This window comes from Micropterus dolomieu, linkage group LG03, assembly GCF_021292245.1.
Source record: "Micropterus dolomieu isolate WLL.071019.BEF.003 ecotype Adirondacks linkage group LG03, ASM2129224v1, whole genome shotgun sequence".
Taxonomy (NCBI): Eukaryota; Metazoa; Chordata; class Actinopteri; order Centrarchiformes; family Centrarchidae; genus Micropterus; species Micropterus dolomieu.
In genome coordinates, this window is record NC_060152.1 from 33283652 (window position 1) to 33304180 (window position 20529).

At 40.0% G+C, this 20529-nt stretch overlaps 1 protein-coding gene across 1 annotated transcript in view; it reads left to right on the forward strand.

The window, feature by feature from the left end:
- LOC123968709 (glutamate receptor ionotropic, kainate 2) overlaps positions 1-20529 on the forward strand; it is a 315329-nt gene that overhangs the window by 129533 nt on the left and 165267 nt on the right. The window contains exons 4-6 of the mRNA XM_046045615.1: positions 7228-7409; positions 10639-10692; positions 14976-15149. Of these exons, the coding sequence (XP_045901571.1) occupies positions 7228-7409; positions 10639-10692; positions 14976-15149 (410 nt within the window). The remainder of the gene's footprint in view (positions 1-7227; positions 7410-10638; positions 10693-14975; positions 15150-20529) is intronic.

Below are 20529 nucleotides of genomic sequence, written 5' to 3' on the forward strand. Positions count from 1 at the left end.
TGATTATCAAATACCAACAATGGTAGACGAAATACCACAAGGGTACATAACAATGATTATCAAATACCAACAATGGTAGACGAAATACCACAAGGGTAAATAAATGACAACTAATCCAACAATCTACACAACATGAATACAATCAAACCTCATTGTCATTGTAATGGAACCAGACCTTTCGTTTGTAAAGACGTTTGAAATTGTGAATGCCTTGACACAATTATAAAAGAAAACATGTTCAAATCCCACCAGCTACGCAGCCGATCCCTACTTGGGTATCCCCACCCAAGTTACCCCTAACGGTACATGGGCTCTCCTCTAGCTACCTGCTTTCTACGCTGCGGCCAGACGCCACTTGGACCCGGGCTCTCCTGGCAAATGAAGCAAGACACCAATTCTGACTCAAATTTGACTCATTTACATCATGGCAGGACAGCCACTGGACACGCAGCGTGCCAGCTTTTCATGCAGAGGGCATAACGCACCCACGGCTCACCAACAGGTGCCTATCATCTAAACACACAGCTGAACTGCTAGACCAACTGCCCGGCAACGCCAGTTCTACCCGGCTTCATATCCACCTGATAATATAAGCTTATGTAGGTCCTATAAAATAAATTGACAAAGATGAAAACTAAGGACATTTACTCTATCACTTTAGTTCATTTTAGTTTACAACACAGTTGGTTATTGTTTTTTTTTTGTAAAGCCTCATTTTTATTTTTATTTCAGTTAACGACAATGTTTTTTCACATCTAGTTTTTGATATTTCATTAATCTTTGTTAAAGATAACAATCTTGAAACCCAACTTCAGGATGTTTCAGCGATGTTTAATCTGTATTCTGCCCTCTCTTTTCTGTCTGTTCCCAGCTTCAATCACCTCTTCATGAATATCTCCTTCATGTTGAGAGGGCTTTGATATGAGAGGGTTAATGATAATAGGTGACATTAATGATTAGTCATTTAGTTGACACTTTTATACAAAGTGACTTACAGTTGCTATATAGTTCTGGGGTGGCACACCTCTGGAGCAACTTAAGAGTTTAGGGTCTTGCTCGGGGACATGTTGCTGGCTGTCATAGTGGGAACTGAACCGGGTCTCTCACATAAGGCATGCTTCTTATTGACTGCACCATCCCCACCCTTAGCTTGTGACAGTCACAATATGGCAAAATGATATGATCCAGCAAATATTTTGAATAACAAATAGCCGAATATGGTCTTATGTGACATTTATTTTTTACATATTTGTTATTTAAATGTGGCCAGAGACCTAAAAAATATAATGTAAATGAAATAATTATATATGATGTATGCATATGTTTGTGTATATGAAGTGTGAGTGTGTATACCTTGTGTGTGTGTGTGTGTGTGCGCATTATTTCAAACTATTGGAAACAATAATTTTGAGCAAAATAAGTAGACATTGGTAAGATTCCACTTTTTAAAACAGACACCCACAACTCACCAGTTACGATCTGAAGTCTGACTCCTGAAGTTGAGATTCAACGTGATATCACTGGACAGCGAATAAATAACACACCGCTTTTTAAGGTCATTTTGCGTGCCATATCAACGCATCTCAAGCTTTTTGCGTGTGATTTAACGCTCTCCCCGTAGACCGCAGCAACACAAAGGAGGTTAAGTCTATCTGCTAGAAAAGCTGTAGGCTTAACTGGTCGACATGCTTACAATTGCGGATTCAGGCACACACACCTGTGATGGTTAGGATATGCGTAAGGGGCTTCTAAAATAATTAGCTAGCTCGTTTGCTTCTCACACTTCGACATAGCGTGGCTATAATGTTAGCTACTAGCATGTAGCTCAAAACATCATGGTTATTTGGTTATTGGGTTACAATAATGACGTCACCCATGTAGCCGACATAACGTCACTAAAATCATAGATCAATCACACAGGAACTGAACGCTGGTCTCCTCGATCAACGTCTGGTTTATTACCCCCCCCATCCACCCCAACCAACTCCTTACTCTGACTTTTCTTATTTCTTATACTACACCTGATCCTTTCCCTGTGACAGTTGGTGTGAAAATGCACGATATAAGTCAGTAAAATCTAAATGGTGTGAAATGACATGTGAAAAGCAAAAAAAAAGCATCGGAATTCCACGCTAAATGACTTAAGAAATCGGCGTCTTATTCATATGTCTTCTGGTGATAACAGGCTGTGAGATTAGGTACTGAGTCGTCCTTGAATGGCAGAAGATCCTCATCAAAGACACATCTTGATGTCTAAAAAATGGTTGAAATGTTAAATTAAAACAGTCAAAGTGTGGACAGATGAATCTACAGCAGCTCTGCGTGACTGTTTTGGGAGCACGGATTGGAGTATGTTCAGAAAGTCCGCCGCCCAGGAGAGCCACATCAACCTTGGGGAATATACATCATCAGTCTTACATCAGCAAATGTGTTGATGATGTGGTGATCATAATCATAATGGTAAAAACCATTCCCCAATCAGAAGGCCTGGATGAATGGAGAGGTGAGGGCTCTGTCCAGAGCCAAAAAACGCTGCTTTCCGGTCGGGTGATAAAGAGACTGGAGAGAGACCTCAACACCAGCATCACCAAAGATATGTGGCAGGCCATCCAAAACATCACAGGCTACAAAAGCAGGAGTTCCCCTATCATGGCTCGCTCCAATAGAGATAAATTCTATTTCTATTGGAGTGAGTATAAATCCAGAGACAAATTCTGATTCTGAGGTGTGAGGCCACATTACCAGATGAACTCAACACCTTTCATGCTCGCTTTGATCTCCTCAACAAAAAGCCAGCTTTCAATGTGTGATGTGTATTTTATTTCCATTCTTTGTATATTGACTTGTTTATGTTTTATCTATTGAATTCATTTATTTTTCCTTTGATTGTACATTGACTTGTTTTATGTTTATTTGTTGTACAACACTGTGCTCTACTTCCTGAACTATGCCGCCCCCACACCGTCCAAGTAACTGATAACTGTAGAGTATTCCCCACTATACCAGTATGCACAGTTTTGTTTTTGATTAGAATTCAAGCATCATTTGGTAGCAGGGTATGATACATTCTTCAGATTCTGGTTCAAAGCAGTCAAAGCAGCCAAAGAAACCTTAAACTTCGCAGCCCAGTCTCCCTCAGTTATGACTTTATAAATCATCTAGCGGGCCTTCTGAATCTGACTCTCTGAGATTGATTAACATGATCTACAGAATGATTTTCCTCATGCACAGAATTTATTGGGTCGAGATTCAGTACAGCCCTGTGGCCTCTACAAGGGAAGCTATTGTTGCTTCTTTTACAGCTTGCTTTCTAACATTTTACACACATCAATTATTAAAGACCTATCAGTACCAGAAACTGTCCATCAATTTTGTGGGTGGTAGCAAGTGAAGTCTGTTGTGGCGCTCGATGTAGTAAAGGACATTTTTAGGACAGATATGATGTTGAGAAACAATGTTATTGGGTTTATGAGAAGGCCCAGACTGCTGCTTTTAACGCTCATATAAAGCTGTATTTTGCATTAATAGAATATAAACACAATTCTACCTCAGTAAGGCCAGCAGACTCTTTACATATATTCTCATAAGCAGATGGTTTGAAATGACATTTACTCGGTCTTCTTATTTTCTTGTGTTTATTTTAAGTAGTTCTTTATTTATTCCCTACCTCCTTTGACGTTTATTTTTTGTGTTGCTGTACTACATCAATCCCCCCCTCTGAGAATCAGTAAAGTAATTTGTTTTACTTACTGAAATGTGTACAATTGTAATATGTTTTACAAATAATCCCAAGTAGTAGTACAGAAAAATCTGTGTCTCATTTAGAAGTAAGTGTTTTTATAGAAGGGGAAGCACATACAGCAGTGTGTTATAGGTCAGTTAAAAAAATACAAAGAGAGTGAACAGAAGAAAATCAAATCAATATTTGGTGTGACCACACAGCCTCACTCCCCCTCGCTGGAAGTGTGAAGGGCTGGAGAGTATTCACAGAGCTTCACTTTTTCTATATTTTATGTTACAGCCTTATTGGGTGGTGATGGCGTAGTGGATAAGACACATGCGTGTGGTGTGAGAGACCCAGGTTCAATCCCCCTCTGTGACCCTTCCACCATTGTGTCCCTGAGCAAAACACTTAAACCCTCGTTGCTCCAGAGCTGTGTGACCTCTGACATGTATAGCATTTGTAAGTCGCTTTGGACAAAAGCGTCAGCTAAATGTAAATCTGTCCTTATTCCAAAATGGATGAAAATCATTATTTTCCAGATCTCTCCAGAGATGTTCAGTCGGGTTCAGGTCTGGGCTCTGGCTGGGCCACTCAAGGACCTTCACACAGTTGTCCTGTAGCCAATCCTTTGTTACCTTGGCTGTGTGCTTAGGGTTATTGTCCTTTTGGAAGGTGAACCTTGGCCCCAGTCTGAGGTCTCTGGAGCAGGTTTTTAATCAAGGATGTCTCTGGACATGAATCCTGACTAGTCTCCCAGTTCCTACCTCTGAAAAACATCCCCACAGCATGATGCTGCCACCAGCATGCTTCACTGTAGGGATGGGATCGGCCGGGTGAGGAGTGGTGCCTGGTTTCCTCCAGACATAGTAGTATGGCTTTTAAATAGCACTAGCAGCGAATATCTAGTACTTTTGATGACTACTTTACTTGTTTTGTTTTTAAAAAGCTATCAGTATCAGAAAGTGTCCATCATCTGGCCAGCAGAGTTGCACTACAAGACTCTTTACATGTACTCACAAAAGCAGATGGTTTGAAATGACGATGTCTGTGAAGGTTCTCAGTCATCCAGGTCATAGTTATCCAAGTTATCCATCCAAGGTCAAGGGCAGCTGGACTTGGTTGAAGATACTAGAAGACGTTTCGTCCCTCATCCAAGAGACTTCTTCAGTTCTGATTGACTGGGAGGGAAACTCAGCTGTTTAACCTCTGGGATCGTTAGCTAGGACTGTCAATACCGCTGGTTCGTTAGTGTTCCTGGCTTCCATGCGCCGCCAGTTGCCCATCCCTGAGCAAGATCGATATTGAAAATAATATCAATACATTAGGTCTCTGCTGGATTACCGTGGAGCGAAATGACATGCAGTTAATGAAATATTACGCTGTGGGGCAGAAAAACGTCGGTTTTACCCTTAGTGAGTATAATTGTGTGACAGACCTACACCTACCCTGTGGCATGTGTAACTATTTAGTTTTTATGTAGAATTTTGTTGTAACTTCTCTCCGCAGTGCAACTGTTTTTATTTCAGTAATGCATAAATCACAAATTGGAAATAATTTTATTATATTTTTTATTATAACATCTTTTCTAGCTCGTCTTTCAGCCCGTAGTATATTTCCAGCTACTCGTGTTCCTTTTTCTTGATGTTATATATATATATATATATATATGTATATACACAATTAATTTTGTACAAATATATATATATATATATTTGTACAAAATTAATTGTCCAATAGCCATGGTTGCAGGGAGCGCTGTGACACAACTTGAAACACAGCAGTGTTTCACTGGCCAGCTGAGATGTTGTGAACCATGACTGACGAGTCACTTTGTCATGTGATGTGGATGAATGGAATACTGCCAGTGTCTCACAGGTTAAGTCCCTGGGGATATCATCATCAGTGTGCGACAGAGAGTTTGATTTAATGAAAACCAGCGACTGGCTGCTGACGCTCCAGCAGACTGCAGGCTGGTTCTCCCCACAGTGCACTCATCTAGAAGCAGGAAGTAAACAAATAATGCCACAGGCCAAACAGCTGGGCAAGTGGGCTGTAAGAAGAGACACAAGAGACTGCTGCGCCGGTTTAGACTAATGTGTGTGTTTGTAGATGTGTGGACCAATATTTTAAATAGCATGTGGCCCAGCCAGATTTGTGAATTCACTTGTTATAAACAGTTATTTTACCCTCATAAGCAGTTACTTCTTCAATTTGAATTTCAGCACCTGTGTCATAAAATTATATTCATTATCTGAAATTATTTTAATATATAGTGTGAATTAAAAAGAATGGGATAGCACTACTTGATGGTATTTAAAGTAGAGGTGTAAGCTGACGTTGGTGAGCAGTGGAGGATGCAGAAACAGATGAACACAATGACAAAAATCCTATAAAAAAACTCACTCAAATTCACTGTTTATTTACAGACAAGGCAATATTAGTTAGGGTTAGATGAGAGATGACATCCTCCTTGTTAATTTTAAATACACCAGATGGTGTAAAATAAATCTATTTTCCTTTTAGAGACTGGTGACTGGTTTTCTATGTGGGCTTTTTTAAATTCACAATGCCAGCATCCACAGAATTTTCTAGTGCGTCCACGTGCTCCTACAATCACAAACACAGCAAGCCAGGTCACCAGCCTGCAATCTGTATTCTCTGCCATTTAACTTTACATTTTGCATGTGATATTTGAAACCTGAGTGACAGACTGTGATTTTGCATATGTTGCCAGGTAGGTATTTATTGAATATATAGTGCTCTACAACACATTCTCTATGCCAGTTTTATATTTTCTGTATTTTGTTCTTCGACAGAGCCACTATACAGTAAATCAAGCTACAAATCTTCACAACTAAAATTATTAAAACTCATTTGTCTTCTAAAATGACCCATATTAATGCGGCGCCCCTATCAGCAAGACAACATCATTTGTCAATGCCTTCCAAAATGAAAGTTTTATGTAATCTATATGACTCTTTTCTGATCTCCCACTGCTATGGTTGAGTTTTGGATAAGTTTAGGCATTAAAACTACTTGTCTGTGGTTAGGAGAAGATTGTGGTCATGGTTAATAGAAACCAAAATTGAATGATGTTTGGAAAAAGGATGTATGTAAATGCTTCGGGTAGATGTCCAAATCACACACATTGTTCATCCATCCTTCCAGGCATCCACCTGATGGAACTGCTTCTACCTTTGCTTCTGACAGACAACAGTCATAATGCACATGGACAGCATTTTGTTGTGTTAAAGCATTTGAACAACAGACTGATGCTGTTGTTTTTCTCTAGAGGACAGTCTCAAATTGAGAGAGCAGAAAGGTATCCAAAACATCCATCAATCACCAAACCACTTTAATGAACAACATACATAACATTTTTTTATCTTCCAGGTAATTCATTACCATCATGGGAGCAGGACTGCACATGTAGCACTTGTTTCAAATATCACTGACTCCTGAGGTAAAATAAAACATAAACACATTGTTTTCCCTTTCCCAAGGTCTGATTCGGTTGCAAGAACTTATAAAGGCGCCGTCCCGGTACAACATCCGGTTAAAGATCCGGCAGCTGCCCGCAGAGACCAAGGATGCCAAGCCGCTCTTAAAGGAGATGAAGAGGGGGAAGGAATTCCACATCATCTTTGACTGTGGTCACGAAATGGCTGCTGGGATCCTGAAGCAGGTGTGTGTGCACGTGTGTGTGTGTTTGTACGTACAGAGGGGTGGTGATGGAGCAGAGGATAAAACGCTTTTGGTGCAAGAGAACCGGGTTCAATCCCCCACGTATCCCTGAGCAAGACGCTTAACCCCTCGTTGCTCCAGAGGCGTGCGACCATTGACATGTATAGCAATTGTAAGTCGCTTTGGATAAAAGCGTCAGCTAAATGAATAAATGTAATGTAACAGTATTTATAGGTGTGGAGCTCTACATGCTTGTACATTCTTACATTCCTGTGGAGGTAATTTGAGATGCTTCTCGCTATTGTTGTCTGCTAATGCACACTTCACTGTGACACTGTAGCTTTCACAAAAATTTGTAACAACTATATATATATATATATATATATATATATATATATATATATATATATTATACTATGAATTATGTTCATTGTTGGTTCTTTTTAAATAATATTACAGAGGGTACAGTCTAGACCTGCTCTACATGTAAAGTGCTATGAGATAACTGTTCTTATGAACTGGCTCTATATAAATAAAATGTATTAATAATAATAATAATAATAATAATAATTTATAATAATAATAATAATAATTTATAATAATTTATAATAATAATAATAATAATAAATTATTATTATTATTATAATCTTGGGTATTAGTTAAACACTTTCCGGGGAAACAGAGTTATGGCTTGTGAAAAACTAGATTTTGATTGCAAAACACATGAAGTTATAAATACATTATCTATATATTATAATTTTTACCTACAAGTAGTAAATAATTAATCTCATTACCCCAAGATAACAAACTTTTTACTTGTGATTATGTCTTGATTATCAAATTCACTAGAATAAGAAATTGTTATCTCATATTGTAACACTTGTGCTCTATCCTCCTTAAATATCTCTTTGTCTACATGATGGAATCTTCTTGGTCAGACCATAAAATAACTTGTGCTGAGAGCAATAACCATGTCAAATCCATAGGAACAGTTAAAGTGTTGGTGCAGTTATAATACACTCCCAGATGACACTTGCGCATTCATTGCTCATCATTGCTTTTGTGGTTGAATCTCTGTTACTATGGATATGGTGGTGGTAGTTGTACTGTGACTACTTTTTACTGCCCTTATTAGCCAAGAAAGCATGATTTTAACCCACGGTGCTTCTAGTGGATATGACACTTGTTACCAATTCACCACAGAGCACACACACAACCCATGCAAACTAATGTGTCACAGCCAAACATAACAACACATGCAGCTGCTGAGGGTGCGGCAGTTCGAAAACACCGTGACCTTTCAGGTGCTCCGTAGTGATAAGCCAGTGTTGATTAAAAAAAAAATGTATTTATCCTTTTGTTCCAGTCCACCACTGCACACCAAAGATCTTAGCCTCTTATCTAAATTGAGTCAGTTTAGCTTTAAACTGGTGACAGGTTATTTGTAAATTACATGTCTATTTAATCTACAGATTTAGGGGATCAGGGAGTAAAACCTGCCTTGCATTGCTGTAAGGAGCTGCCAGTCCCACTAAATCTATTTCATTAATAGTTCATGAATGAGCTGTTTACAGAACTTGCTTGGCTTTTCCATGGCCAAAAGAATGTCATTTGGCATAAAAGTGGAACTTTGCAATGAGTAACAAGCATTTAGATTTCTCCTGCTTGCAGGATTTATGAAATATTCAAGACTGCATGATTCACCCCCAGCACTAACTCTCAGCGTTTTTAAAGCCTGAGTGATTGCTGGGGAAGGTCACGGAGTCCTTTCATTAATAATGGGAGAGAGAAACCCTGCTAATGGGAGGTAATGAAAGACTCAACTGTTCTGTTCTGATATTCTCATTACATGACACACCAATGAGTTAGAGATTATAAGTACTCTTCATCAGCTATCAGCCATCAGCCAAGCCTTTCCCCCCAAAATATGAAGAAACCACATGAGAAGATCAATATTCATGTGATGATTTCATTTCTGTGTTTGCAATACGGAGGCTGGCCCAAGACGACACAAACACAAACACTAGCACGTTGTTAAGTATACCATTCAAAAACTATGACTAGGTCTTCTGTCCATGCTGTACCTGTATATTTAATCACTTAATGGAGTTAAAAGCGTTGGCTTCAGTCGGTTTCCCCTAAACCAGTCATTGTGCTTCAGAGTTAAACACTGCTTGCATCTGTCTTTTCTATCTTTTCTCTGCAACTCTGCGTCGTAATTTACAGAATTATTACTTTAAAAAGTAACAGCTGCAGTAAAACCGTTTTTTACGCACCGATGGTTAAACTTCGTAATAACTCCTCTGTTCGCCTGCGTGCCGATCATAAGGGGCGGGGGGTCCACTATCAACTACGATCTGTTACACCACTTCTGTTTTACTACATAAAGCCACACCACTTCCTGCATTAACAAATCCATCTGTGTGGTGAAACGATGGAAAACACAAACCTGGCACACTCACAGTAATTGGTGTACTACATGTTCATACTACATGTTGATCAACTGCTTGTACCTTCACAGTGCCAATAAAGTCTGTTCCAAACAGATCATATTACATCTACTCATTTTTAGCTGACGCTTTCATCCAAAGCAACTTACAATTGCTATTTCAGAGGTCGCACACCTCTTTAGGGGTTAAGTGACTTGCTCAGGGACACATTAGTGGACGTGTCACAGTGGGAATGGAAGGCGGGTCTCGACCCTGCGTTCTCCACCATGTTTGTATTTTTACAAATCAATATACGTTTCCACTACAGGGTTTTTCCACTCACATTTTGATATGGACAATTTAAATTAACAAAAGCTTTCAAACTCCCCTCAACAACTCCACCGTGCACCTCATTACTGCAGGGTGACTTTCTTCTACGTGTTTCTGCCAATTTCCCAGATGTACCTCATTTATTGAATCATGTATTATCCTCTATATTTCCTCGCATAGGCGCCAAATGTTTGAGGCCAAGCTCTGTCTTTTACTTTATTTAGCTGTTTTCCATTTTGGTGGGTTTTTGTTTCTTATCTCTGCGACTGTGGCTGCAACAGTACAGCAGAATATATGCCTCTTCAAATTACATAGTAACACAGCCAGTAAGACAGCCACACAAACAGACGCATGCATGTGTGTGTGTGTAAAATATGATGAAATATTGGATCTGCCTCCGTATTCATTTATAAATCTTTCCCTTTTCCAAATCTCTCTCTCTCTGCCTCCTTCTGTCACTCTCTTTTTTAGGCTCTCGCCATGGGGATGATGACAGAGTATTATCACTATATCTTCACCACACTGGTAAGTAGAGAGAAGCTACTGCACAGTTGCTTTGTCCTCAGGCCTAACTCCGAACTCCAAAAAAAATTAGATGACGCCGCTCTTCAATCTTCATTTTCTCAGCTATATATTTTTTATTTATTACCTTGGATCAGTCTTTTTTCACTTTAATGTGTTTTCCAGAGCCAGATAAAATAATAGCACTGCATTTTGTGACATCAAGATAACTGGTGTTATTTCAGCTAGCTGAGCATGTGCAGCGGGGGAAACTGGAAAGGTAGCTTGCTGTGGAAAATCTAGGGACCACTACGACTTTCAAGGTGATGGCAAATGGCATTTTCAAGAACTTTCCCTGAAAGGAACTGGACACAGGTCTCTGACTTTTAGTTACCAAACAGCAACAGATCCTCTTTCCTTGTCCATCAGGAACAATTTGCACTGAGCATGAGGAATATTAAATGGTGACCTGTTTAGAAAAATACAAAATAAACATTTCTCCTTAGAAAGATCTCTCTTGAGCCACTGTTCAGGCATATTCTCATGAGTCTCTTCCAATGTTGAATCATCTGATATTTGGAGTTTCCCATATCTCCCAGTCAGAAGTCTCCCAGTCAGTAGCGGGTCAGCTAGCACTAATTATGCAAGCATATTAGCCAGCTCGCCTGCAGTAACGCTAGCTCAGCTACCCCACCAGTCTGACCATTACCATTCAGGTTGGAGCTTCCAAAGCCCTGGGTGAATCCTCCTCAACGTCTGGCTCTGCCTCTTGTTATTAGTATTAGTTTTATCAGAATTGTTCTTACGTCGTGGAGGCTAGAAGGGATACATTTCGGTTTGAAATAAAATGTAAATGTGCATACTTTCTGCAGCCGTTGAGCAAGGCAATTAAATAAATGAGTCAGGGAAAGTACAGCAGGAACAGACAGAGGGGTGTCTTGTCATTTCCCCACTATTGTGTTTGGCCGACAGAGAGTCCAGTGCTGACAGCCTAATTCTCCCAGCAGAGTAAACAACCCCGCCAAACCGAGGCCCCATATGGCAGCCATTTTCCTGCCAGATTTTTTTTTACTCTTGATTTACCTTGTTTGTGTTTTTTGATCAAATACTGTATGGAAGGTTTGGTCAGTATATCAGTCACTGGCCTGATCTAGTATCAAGTATCAAGTATCTATCCAAAGTTCAAAAATACACCTACAAACACATTAGAAGTTAACTATTTACACAGTTTATGTTGCTTAATCAGTGCATAAAGACATCAAGAATCTAAAAATAACATTATGTAGACTACAGTAAGGTAGGATAATGTTTATTCAACCCTTCTGCCATGTAGTGGAACTTTATTAAAATGTATATATTGTATGTATATGTATTATTTCCCACCATGAATATTTTTGTCAGGTGAAAGACATGGAAGGCTATAGCCAGTCCTATTATTCATGGCACTGGCATTTACCGTAGCTCCCCCTCCCCACCGCGTAATCCCCCCTTATTGTGGCAAGAGATTCAACAGCTAGAAGAGCTTCTAACCAAGCTCCTAAGGTCTTTCCCTTAGCACTGTTAGACCGTGCAACAGAACTCTCCAAAGTGAGAATATCTAGCACCACGTTCCACCAATGATTCAGTGAGTATGTGGTGGTTTCCACCGTACTACCAGAATTTTCTTTGCAGAGAGCCACTTTTTTTTCATGCAAAGACATAGGAACCCGAGAGTTATCATTTAACAGACATGGTAAGGGACAGCTAGGAATCTATTTGTTAAGAATTTCAGATAGAGATTCAGTAACTTGTAACAAAAAGGACTGTACTTCAGAGAAAAGTACCTATGCAGCTTTGTGAACACAGTTGACAAAGAGGAGATGATTCTAATTTAATCAAATTCTAGGAGTTAAAGAAGTTTTATGTGTGAATCTTAAATGAATGGCTGGATAATTAGGCTGTTTTGAGGCTCGATTAATATTATTCCAAATGGTTTTCCCAAGCTATTTCAGGGGAAATAGAGCTATAATAATTGCCAAGTTGTTTGAATTGCAATTGGTTTATAGGAACTTTATTTTTACTTTTATTTGGGAATACTTTGTTGATACAGTTCCATTGGTTTTAGTACTGTACAGTTGATCTGTAAGGTCATGGTACTCCATGCGCCTTTAAGACGAAACAAAGCTGCAAGGATAAAACAAAACTTTTTACATTAGTATTGTTAGTCGTAAGTTTCTAATTTGTACATACATTATTGTATGTAATTGTACAATACATTAGAAAAATTGGGAACAACACGCATTTTAGCTTGTTTAGAGGGAACGTGTGCATAAATTAGATCTTATAATTTATGTGGATAAACTAGATTTTCTTCCACAGAGTGCCAGCATACAGAATTTGTGGGGTCTAACCAAGATTTTATGGTACATAATAAAAAACAGCTATGGTAGACTTTAAAATTTGGACCCCCCCCCCCCCCCCCCACCTGTAGCTGATTTTTCTTTCTGAAGAGTTGTGAGTTTAATCTTTTTTTGTTCCATATAAAACCACTGATCAAATGTAAACTATCCCAGTAATCAATCTGTGGAGTGTCACAAACTGGCTCAGGGAATGTGACAAAGAGGGAATCCACGCAAGGTACTTAGTTAAAACAAGTATAATTTATTAAACTAAAATAAACACAAGCACAAAAGAAGATGCCACGGCATAGATGTAAAGAAGGGACCGAACTGAGAACATGGGCCAGCTTCTATAGCCCACGTTCTCAGCCCAGGGGAGCGCAATCCTCTGACGACCCTCCCAATTCAGCCAATTGCCTGCTGAGGTTGGCAGGACAACCTACAAACAGTGGGAGGGGCGTCTTGAGGTAAAGTAAAATTTACTTGAGGTAATAATATCATTTTTATAGATATAGGTCTTGATGTCCACTCCCCCAAGTATGTTTGGATCTAAAACTTTAGTTTTTGATGACTTTAGTTTCTAAAGTTGGGAAAATTTAATTTCCTAAATAGTTCAATTAAGTCGTTTTGGATAAAAGCGTCTGCCAAATGAGTAAATGCAAATTGGTTTACAATTGGGATATTTATTTGAGTTAAATCATCACTAGAGTTAATATGGCAATTTATTTTGTATCCTGAGATACTACTAAATACTACTACTAAAATCTGAAAATAACTTAAGAATATGAGGAAACAACTGTGAAAGTTTACTAATACAACATGTAGAGGAGACAGCGGGCATCCCTGGCAAGAACTTCTGCAAATGGTTAAACATTGCCTGATAACACAATTGCAGATGGGTTTGCATAAAGAACTTTAATGTATATAATAAATTGTTCACCATCTATATTGTTCTTAAGTTATCTAAGAGGATCTGAATCATCCATATTACCAATACCGTGTTGGTAAGGTTAAGTGTTACAGCACAGAGTGAAAATAATGACAGGACTGTGCGTGCTATTCAGATACCAGCACCTGCTGTCAGGCAGAAAGTTAAAGGGTAGACCGCATGTTTTCAACTCCTGATTATAGCTATATAGTGACAATTTTTTGCTATATATATCTATTTAAATAAATAAAAGCAAAATCTATACTTTTTTAAAGGAAATAATTATGTGGAACTGTTACGGCAATGATCACAACATGTCATCTTTTGTAGTGGCTAATGCAACGTCTGCCTCTACCAGTGATTTCTGCAACGCCTATTCATGACCTAATTTTAATCTAAGTGAAGCCCTAACCCAAACCATGGAGAGCAATGCTATGTGAAACACTATTCAAAGAGGAAACACACATTAGTAAATTCCCATTTCAGATTTTTCAATTGAAATGCAGAGTCTCCTGGATAATTTGACAACACTATAAGATGATGCTATGGCCATCAGTTTGCTCTTTTGGAATTGTCTCTCTTCATATTTCTGTATTACATTACATTTATTCATTTAGCTGACATACAGGGTGGTCCCTTTGACTTTTGTTTCAAAGAACCAGGTATTTTCTAACACAGCTGTTAATCTTTTGGACCGAGTGTTGGAAGAGTAAATTTACATTTATTAATTTAGCTGACGCTTTTTATCCAAAGCGACTTGCAATTGCTGTACATGTCAGAGGTCACATACCTCTGGAGCAACAATGTGACACATTGGTGGATGTGTCACAGTGGGAATTGAACCGGGGTCTCTTTCACCAAAGGTGTTTCATCTAATGCACCATCACCACCCCATGTTGTAGAGATCAGTCCAGGCAAGGATATTATCCATTAGCACAAAGACTGGAAAGGGCAATGAGCTTCTGTCTGTCCTATCTCTAATGTATTTTCCTTCTTTTCAGGATCTGTTTGCACTGGACGTGGAGCCTTACCGATACAGTGGTGTGAACATGACTGGCTTCAGGATCCTGAACACTGAGAACAGCCAGGTCGCATCCATCATCGAGAAATGGTCCATGGAGCGACTGCAGGCTCCACCCAAACCTGACTCTGGTCTACTGGACGGCTTCATGACCGTGAGTTCATTGGATAAAGTGCGAGAATGAATGGGTCCCTCTGTCCATTGTTTTAGTCACTCTGCAGTCATTGTCTCAATCTATTGGATTCCACGAACACTTGATAGAGTTCACATCAGAGATTATAGTTTTCATGGCATGGCATTGTGTTTAGTGTAGCTAAGATTGTGTCCCACTTGTCACTGAAGTAGACTGATCAGAAAATATAAACCAGTACTATCCATTTGCTTCAGTGCTCAGTGTTTTTCCTCTAAGGAGAATTTCACATGTGCTTTCTGAGATGGACGAGTAACAAATATCTAAAACGCTCAAGATATACTTAAACAAATTCTGGCAGTGTCAGTGGGTCACTGAAGCAGACCTGTTAACCCACTGTCAACCAATCAACCTAACAGTTTTTGAATTTCCAAGTGCTTCTCCACATTTTCTCTGCTGGTTGGCTGGTTTTTACAGAAGATATAAAGCATGTTCTGGACATAATAGACCTGTTAGGGTGATGTGCAGTGACTTCCCGGTCTTCCTGAGGGAGTCAAATGGAAAACCGAGTAGTGAGCCCTGGGTGTGATAAGAACGGTCTGTCACTTTGATCTGAAACGTCTCTGATCAGAGCACGCTGTCTTTAATAACGGTTCCTCCATGCTGCTTTCGTACCACTCTCACCTGGGAACCTTGCCAAAAAAAGTCAACCCACGAGAGACGAGGAATGGCAAGGAAAAGGAGGAGAGAAGAGATATGAAAGAAGGAGAAGAAGAAGGACAGAGTGGGTGAAGGGAAGGCAGAAGTGAAATCAGAGCCCTTGTGTTTTATTCCCAGAACGACCGTTGAGGTGTTAAACATGGGGCCAATGTAGCTGCTTGGTCTGATTCCAGTTCCAGAACTGGCAGCGGCAGCGGCAGTGTGTTGGCTGCTGATTGAAAACAGTGGCTTACCTCTGGGAAACAGATTGCCTTTTTTTTTTTTTTTTCCTAAAAGAGCGAGATCTTGCTGAGTCATGTTTCTAGACTGATATCTGAGAGTGGGTGTTAAGCCCCTTTTGTTGGATTTGTGGCTCAATCAATACAGTTTCTCACTTGAGACCTGAAATGGACTGTGTGTAATAACTGTACCTTTTCAAAACACACAAAGCCCAGAGTGCCTTTATAGCTACTAACTTCCAGCACACCCTGCTACATGGAGTCCTAGAGTCAATTTGATGTCTTCTGTCCAAATAAAGACGAAGAGACAATGGAAAATAAAAAATCTTTCTCATCATCGTTGTGTTTTTAGTTTTTACTCTGTCTATAGAGTCATCAGGCGAGCAGAGCTGGGTGGTTATTTTTGGATCAGCGACAGGCGAAGATTTATGTGTGTGAGGAATTTGCTATGACCCTACTCATCAGTGAATTAATGGCAGCTGAGTTCAGACGTGGGGATTGATTAATTTGACAAATGGCAATCAGTCAGCACCTAATGCATATTGATATGGTGAAAGGTTCTGTAAACGTTTGATTAACGGCTTCATTTGTGTCCTGTGTTTATGGTTTTGTGTACTTAAGTAGAGAACTGCGGATGTGCTGTACCTTATGGACTTGACAGACTGCACCGAGTGAGGAGTCCAGAGACTTCAGTTTTTCACAAAGCCTCTTATCTTAGCAACACTGTTTCACATTTAGTGGTTGAATTTGTCATATGTTTACCATAATAATAATATGTTTAAAGCCAAAGTTTCTGTGAGTCACTTGTGGATCTTACGCAGAGCTCCAGTTCAACCTTGGTAAACCTTGAAATGCATTTTGTGGTGTTGGACAACGGGTCAGCAAGGGCCCAAATGCTTTGCACACATTTAGGTTCCAGATGTTTTGCACAAAAGTTGTCCAACTGTCAAAATGTCAATAGTAAATGCTCAATCATGATATCATTGTGTGTCACCTGCAGGGGTGGCCTAAAGCATCTGGTGCCTAAATGTAGGCTAGGCTTTACATGAGCATAGACTCCCAGACATACACACATGAAAATATAATAAAATGAAAGCAGGCATATTCAGTATCTCACAAAAGTAAGTACACCACTGACGTTTTTGTAAATATTTGATTACATCTTTTCATGTTACAACACTGAAATGACATACTACGCTACGGTGTAAAGTAGTGAGTGTGCAGCTTGTACAACAGTGTAAATCTGCTGTCCCCTCAAAATAACACATCACACAGCCATTAATGTCTAAACCGCTGGCAACAAAAGTGAGGACACCTCGAAGTGAAAATGTCCAATTTGGAATTTATTCATTCCACCATCAGGTTATTAAATTCAGACATAAGCCACTTTAAATAGGAACTTATCAACAACTTACATGATAAAGTATTTATTGTATGCTTGTACACAAGCCGACCCACAGAGCGCTCTGATTGAACCAATCTACAGTGCATTAACATTAATTAGTGTAATTAAATTGCATTCTTTAGACATGCAACTTATCAAATAGAGAGAGGAATTAGATATAGTATCACTTTATCACACAGTTACATGAGCATACGGATAGCATTTATTTCATAGCCTACAGAAGAACTCAGCAGGAACACATTTTGACCCAACATCACAGTGACTTTTGTTCAACAGAGGAGAAATGTTAGAAGAGAATGTGCCTGTTGCTTTTTACTTGTTAACATCTTGGCTTCTTCAGTGGTTGTTGACATAAGTGTAGCTCTAATACAGTAACAAAGACTGCAAAGATTTTGCAAGCGTAGGTTACGCATAACCTGGAGGCTAAGCCCCCCCCCCCTTTCAATCCTAGTAGACATTCGTGTTTTTTGTATTCATTTGAATTGCAATTTACAACAGTTTGGGAATGTTTTACACTACAGCAGACAGCAAACTTGAACTCCAACAAACTGTATGTGAAAACAGCCTCAGCAGCTACAGTCAACAACAGGAGATAATGCATGAGAAGAGAACGAGACGGCGCCTGGACGAGAGAGAGATGTGACCTACGACCAGTTCATCATAGTTTCTAATAATGCAGCGCCGTGAGCATCCAGACGTTTCATAGAGGAGACGAGCGTCGGTCTGTCACTGCTAGACTGCAGTCTGCAGAGAACTCCAACCCCCTTCCACTCCGACTCTTTGGGTTTCTTATTTTCTGCAGCCGATTAGTGACAAGCAGCTGCAGCCACGAGAATGACGTCACGCTACAGGCCAAAAAAAGTATATTACTGGATGAGGCCACCCCGAAGGTTTGAATGGAGATCAGTGAAGCCAGTTTTGGTCCTGTGAAATACTACTGCAGGATACTTCCTGATGGCACCAGTGTGTACTGCGAAGCATAAGTGTGGTTTAATGATGTAGAGTAAAGGCAGCAGAAGCACTGTAATTCTGGTAGCTGCATACCTGTACTATGCTGCGCCAACAAAAAGCCTCTTGGCTCAGTGTGTATGTCTGACTCGGATCATGACCGTTTAATCAGCCCACCTATGAGGCTCATCTGCCAAACACCAACGCAGCGTCACTGACGGCCGAATTGTTTTTTTTAGAATGGACAGTAATCAATACGGTTACGTCGCTCGTGTGCGACGGGATATCACAGGGTTTTGATGTCATTTTGGGGCCTTCAGGGAACCTTCCATGTAGGCTTTTGGCACCCCCTTGGCTACAGGCGTGTTCCTTGAGAGAGTGAGAAACAAACATCAACCCCAACACAGGGCACGTTCCATCTCTCTTGCCCGTCCACATGAGCTCTCCCTGTGAGTCTGCTTCACACTTTTTTTATCAATTGGTAGCTTTTATAACTACTGATCTTAGGGGGTGCTACAAACCCATGTCCATGCCATTGCACTCTGAGCAAAATAAGTAGTTTATTTTAAATTTTGGTGAATTATTAAACTCTTGCATGTCACTACATATATATATATATATATATACACACACACACAGGCAACTTTATTAGGTACACCTTCTAGTACCAGGTTGGACCCTTATTTATTCTTCAGGCCACTGGAGTGCAGTGAACTCATTGTTCAAGAAACCAGTTTGAGATGATCTGAGCTCTGTGACATGGTGCATTATCCTGCTGGAAGATGGTACACTGTGGTCATAAAGGGATGGACATGGTCAGCAACAATACTCAGGCAGGCTGTCGCGTTTAAACCATGCTCAGTTGGTACTAAGGGGCCCAAAGTGTGCCAAGAAAATATCCCCCCACACCATTACACCACCAGCACCAGGCTGAACCGTTGATACGAGGCAGGATGGATCCATGCTTTCATCTTGTTTACGCCAAATTCTGACTCTACCATCTGAATGTTGCAGCTGAAATCGAGACTCATCAGACCAGGCAACGTTTTTCCTTCTTCTATTGTCCAGTTTTGGTGAGCCTGTGTGAACTGTGGCCTCAGTGTCCTGTTCTTAGCTGACAGGAGCGGCACCCGGTGTGGTCTTCTGCTGCTGAAGCCCCTTCAAGGTTCAAAGTGTTGTGTGTTCAGAGATGGTGTTCTGCATAACTCGGTTGTAACGAGTGGTTATTTGAGTTACTGTTCCCTTTCCGTCATCTGGAACCAGTCTGCCCATTCTCCTCTGACCACTGACATCAACAAGGCATTTTCGTCCACACATCTGCCGCTCATTTTCTCTTTTTCAGACCATTCTCTGTAAACCCTAGAGATGGTTTTGCGTGAAAATCAGCAGTTACTGAAATACTCAGACCAGCTCATTGCCACATTCAAAGTCACTTAAATCCCCTTTCTTCCGCGTTCTGATGCTCAGTTTAAACTTCAGCAAGTTGCCTTGACCACGTCTACATGCCTAAATGCATTAAGTTGCTGCCATGTGTATATACACACACACACTCACCTCATATATAAAACATAACTTAGTTGAAGCTGATTCATGATGTGTCAAAATTTGCTAAAAACCTTTGTGTTAGTAGTTAGCGCAGCTCAGCCGAGTGTGAAAGTTCTTTATTGACCTTGGAAATCATAGCTTGACAAAATAATTTAGAACTAATGGTCCACTATCTTTTCATAAACATTCTCCACCACATCCCAGAGTACTGAAGATCAGAAGATGTCTCTCTGCTGTTTTTTTAATTTGCTTTCAAGCTTGTGATTTTACTGCTTAATTCTCACCTTGCTTACCTGCCTGATCACGGATTCTTTTCACACTACCCAGCTGCAGCTTTTCTCACTGCACTTCCATACTGCATCCCATGTCACTGTATCAAATCATGAAGATGATTAAACAAACCAATGAAGTTTTGGTCCAAAGACTATTTTTTCCAGCACATGGCTGTGTGTGACAAATCAGGTAAACTAATTCTGCACCTCATCCCTTTATGCTGCCTTCGATTAATCTGGAGGCGGCGAATCCCTGCCCTGAGTCGTGGCTTAACATGCACGACAAGAGTGACCTT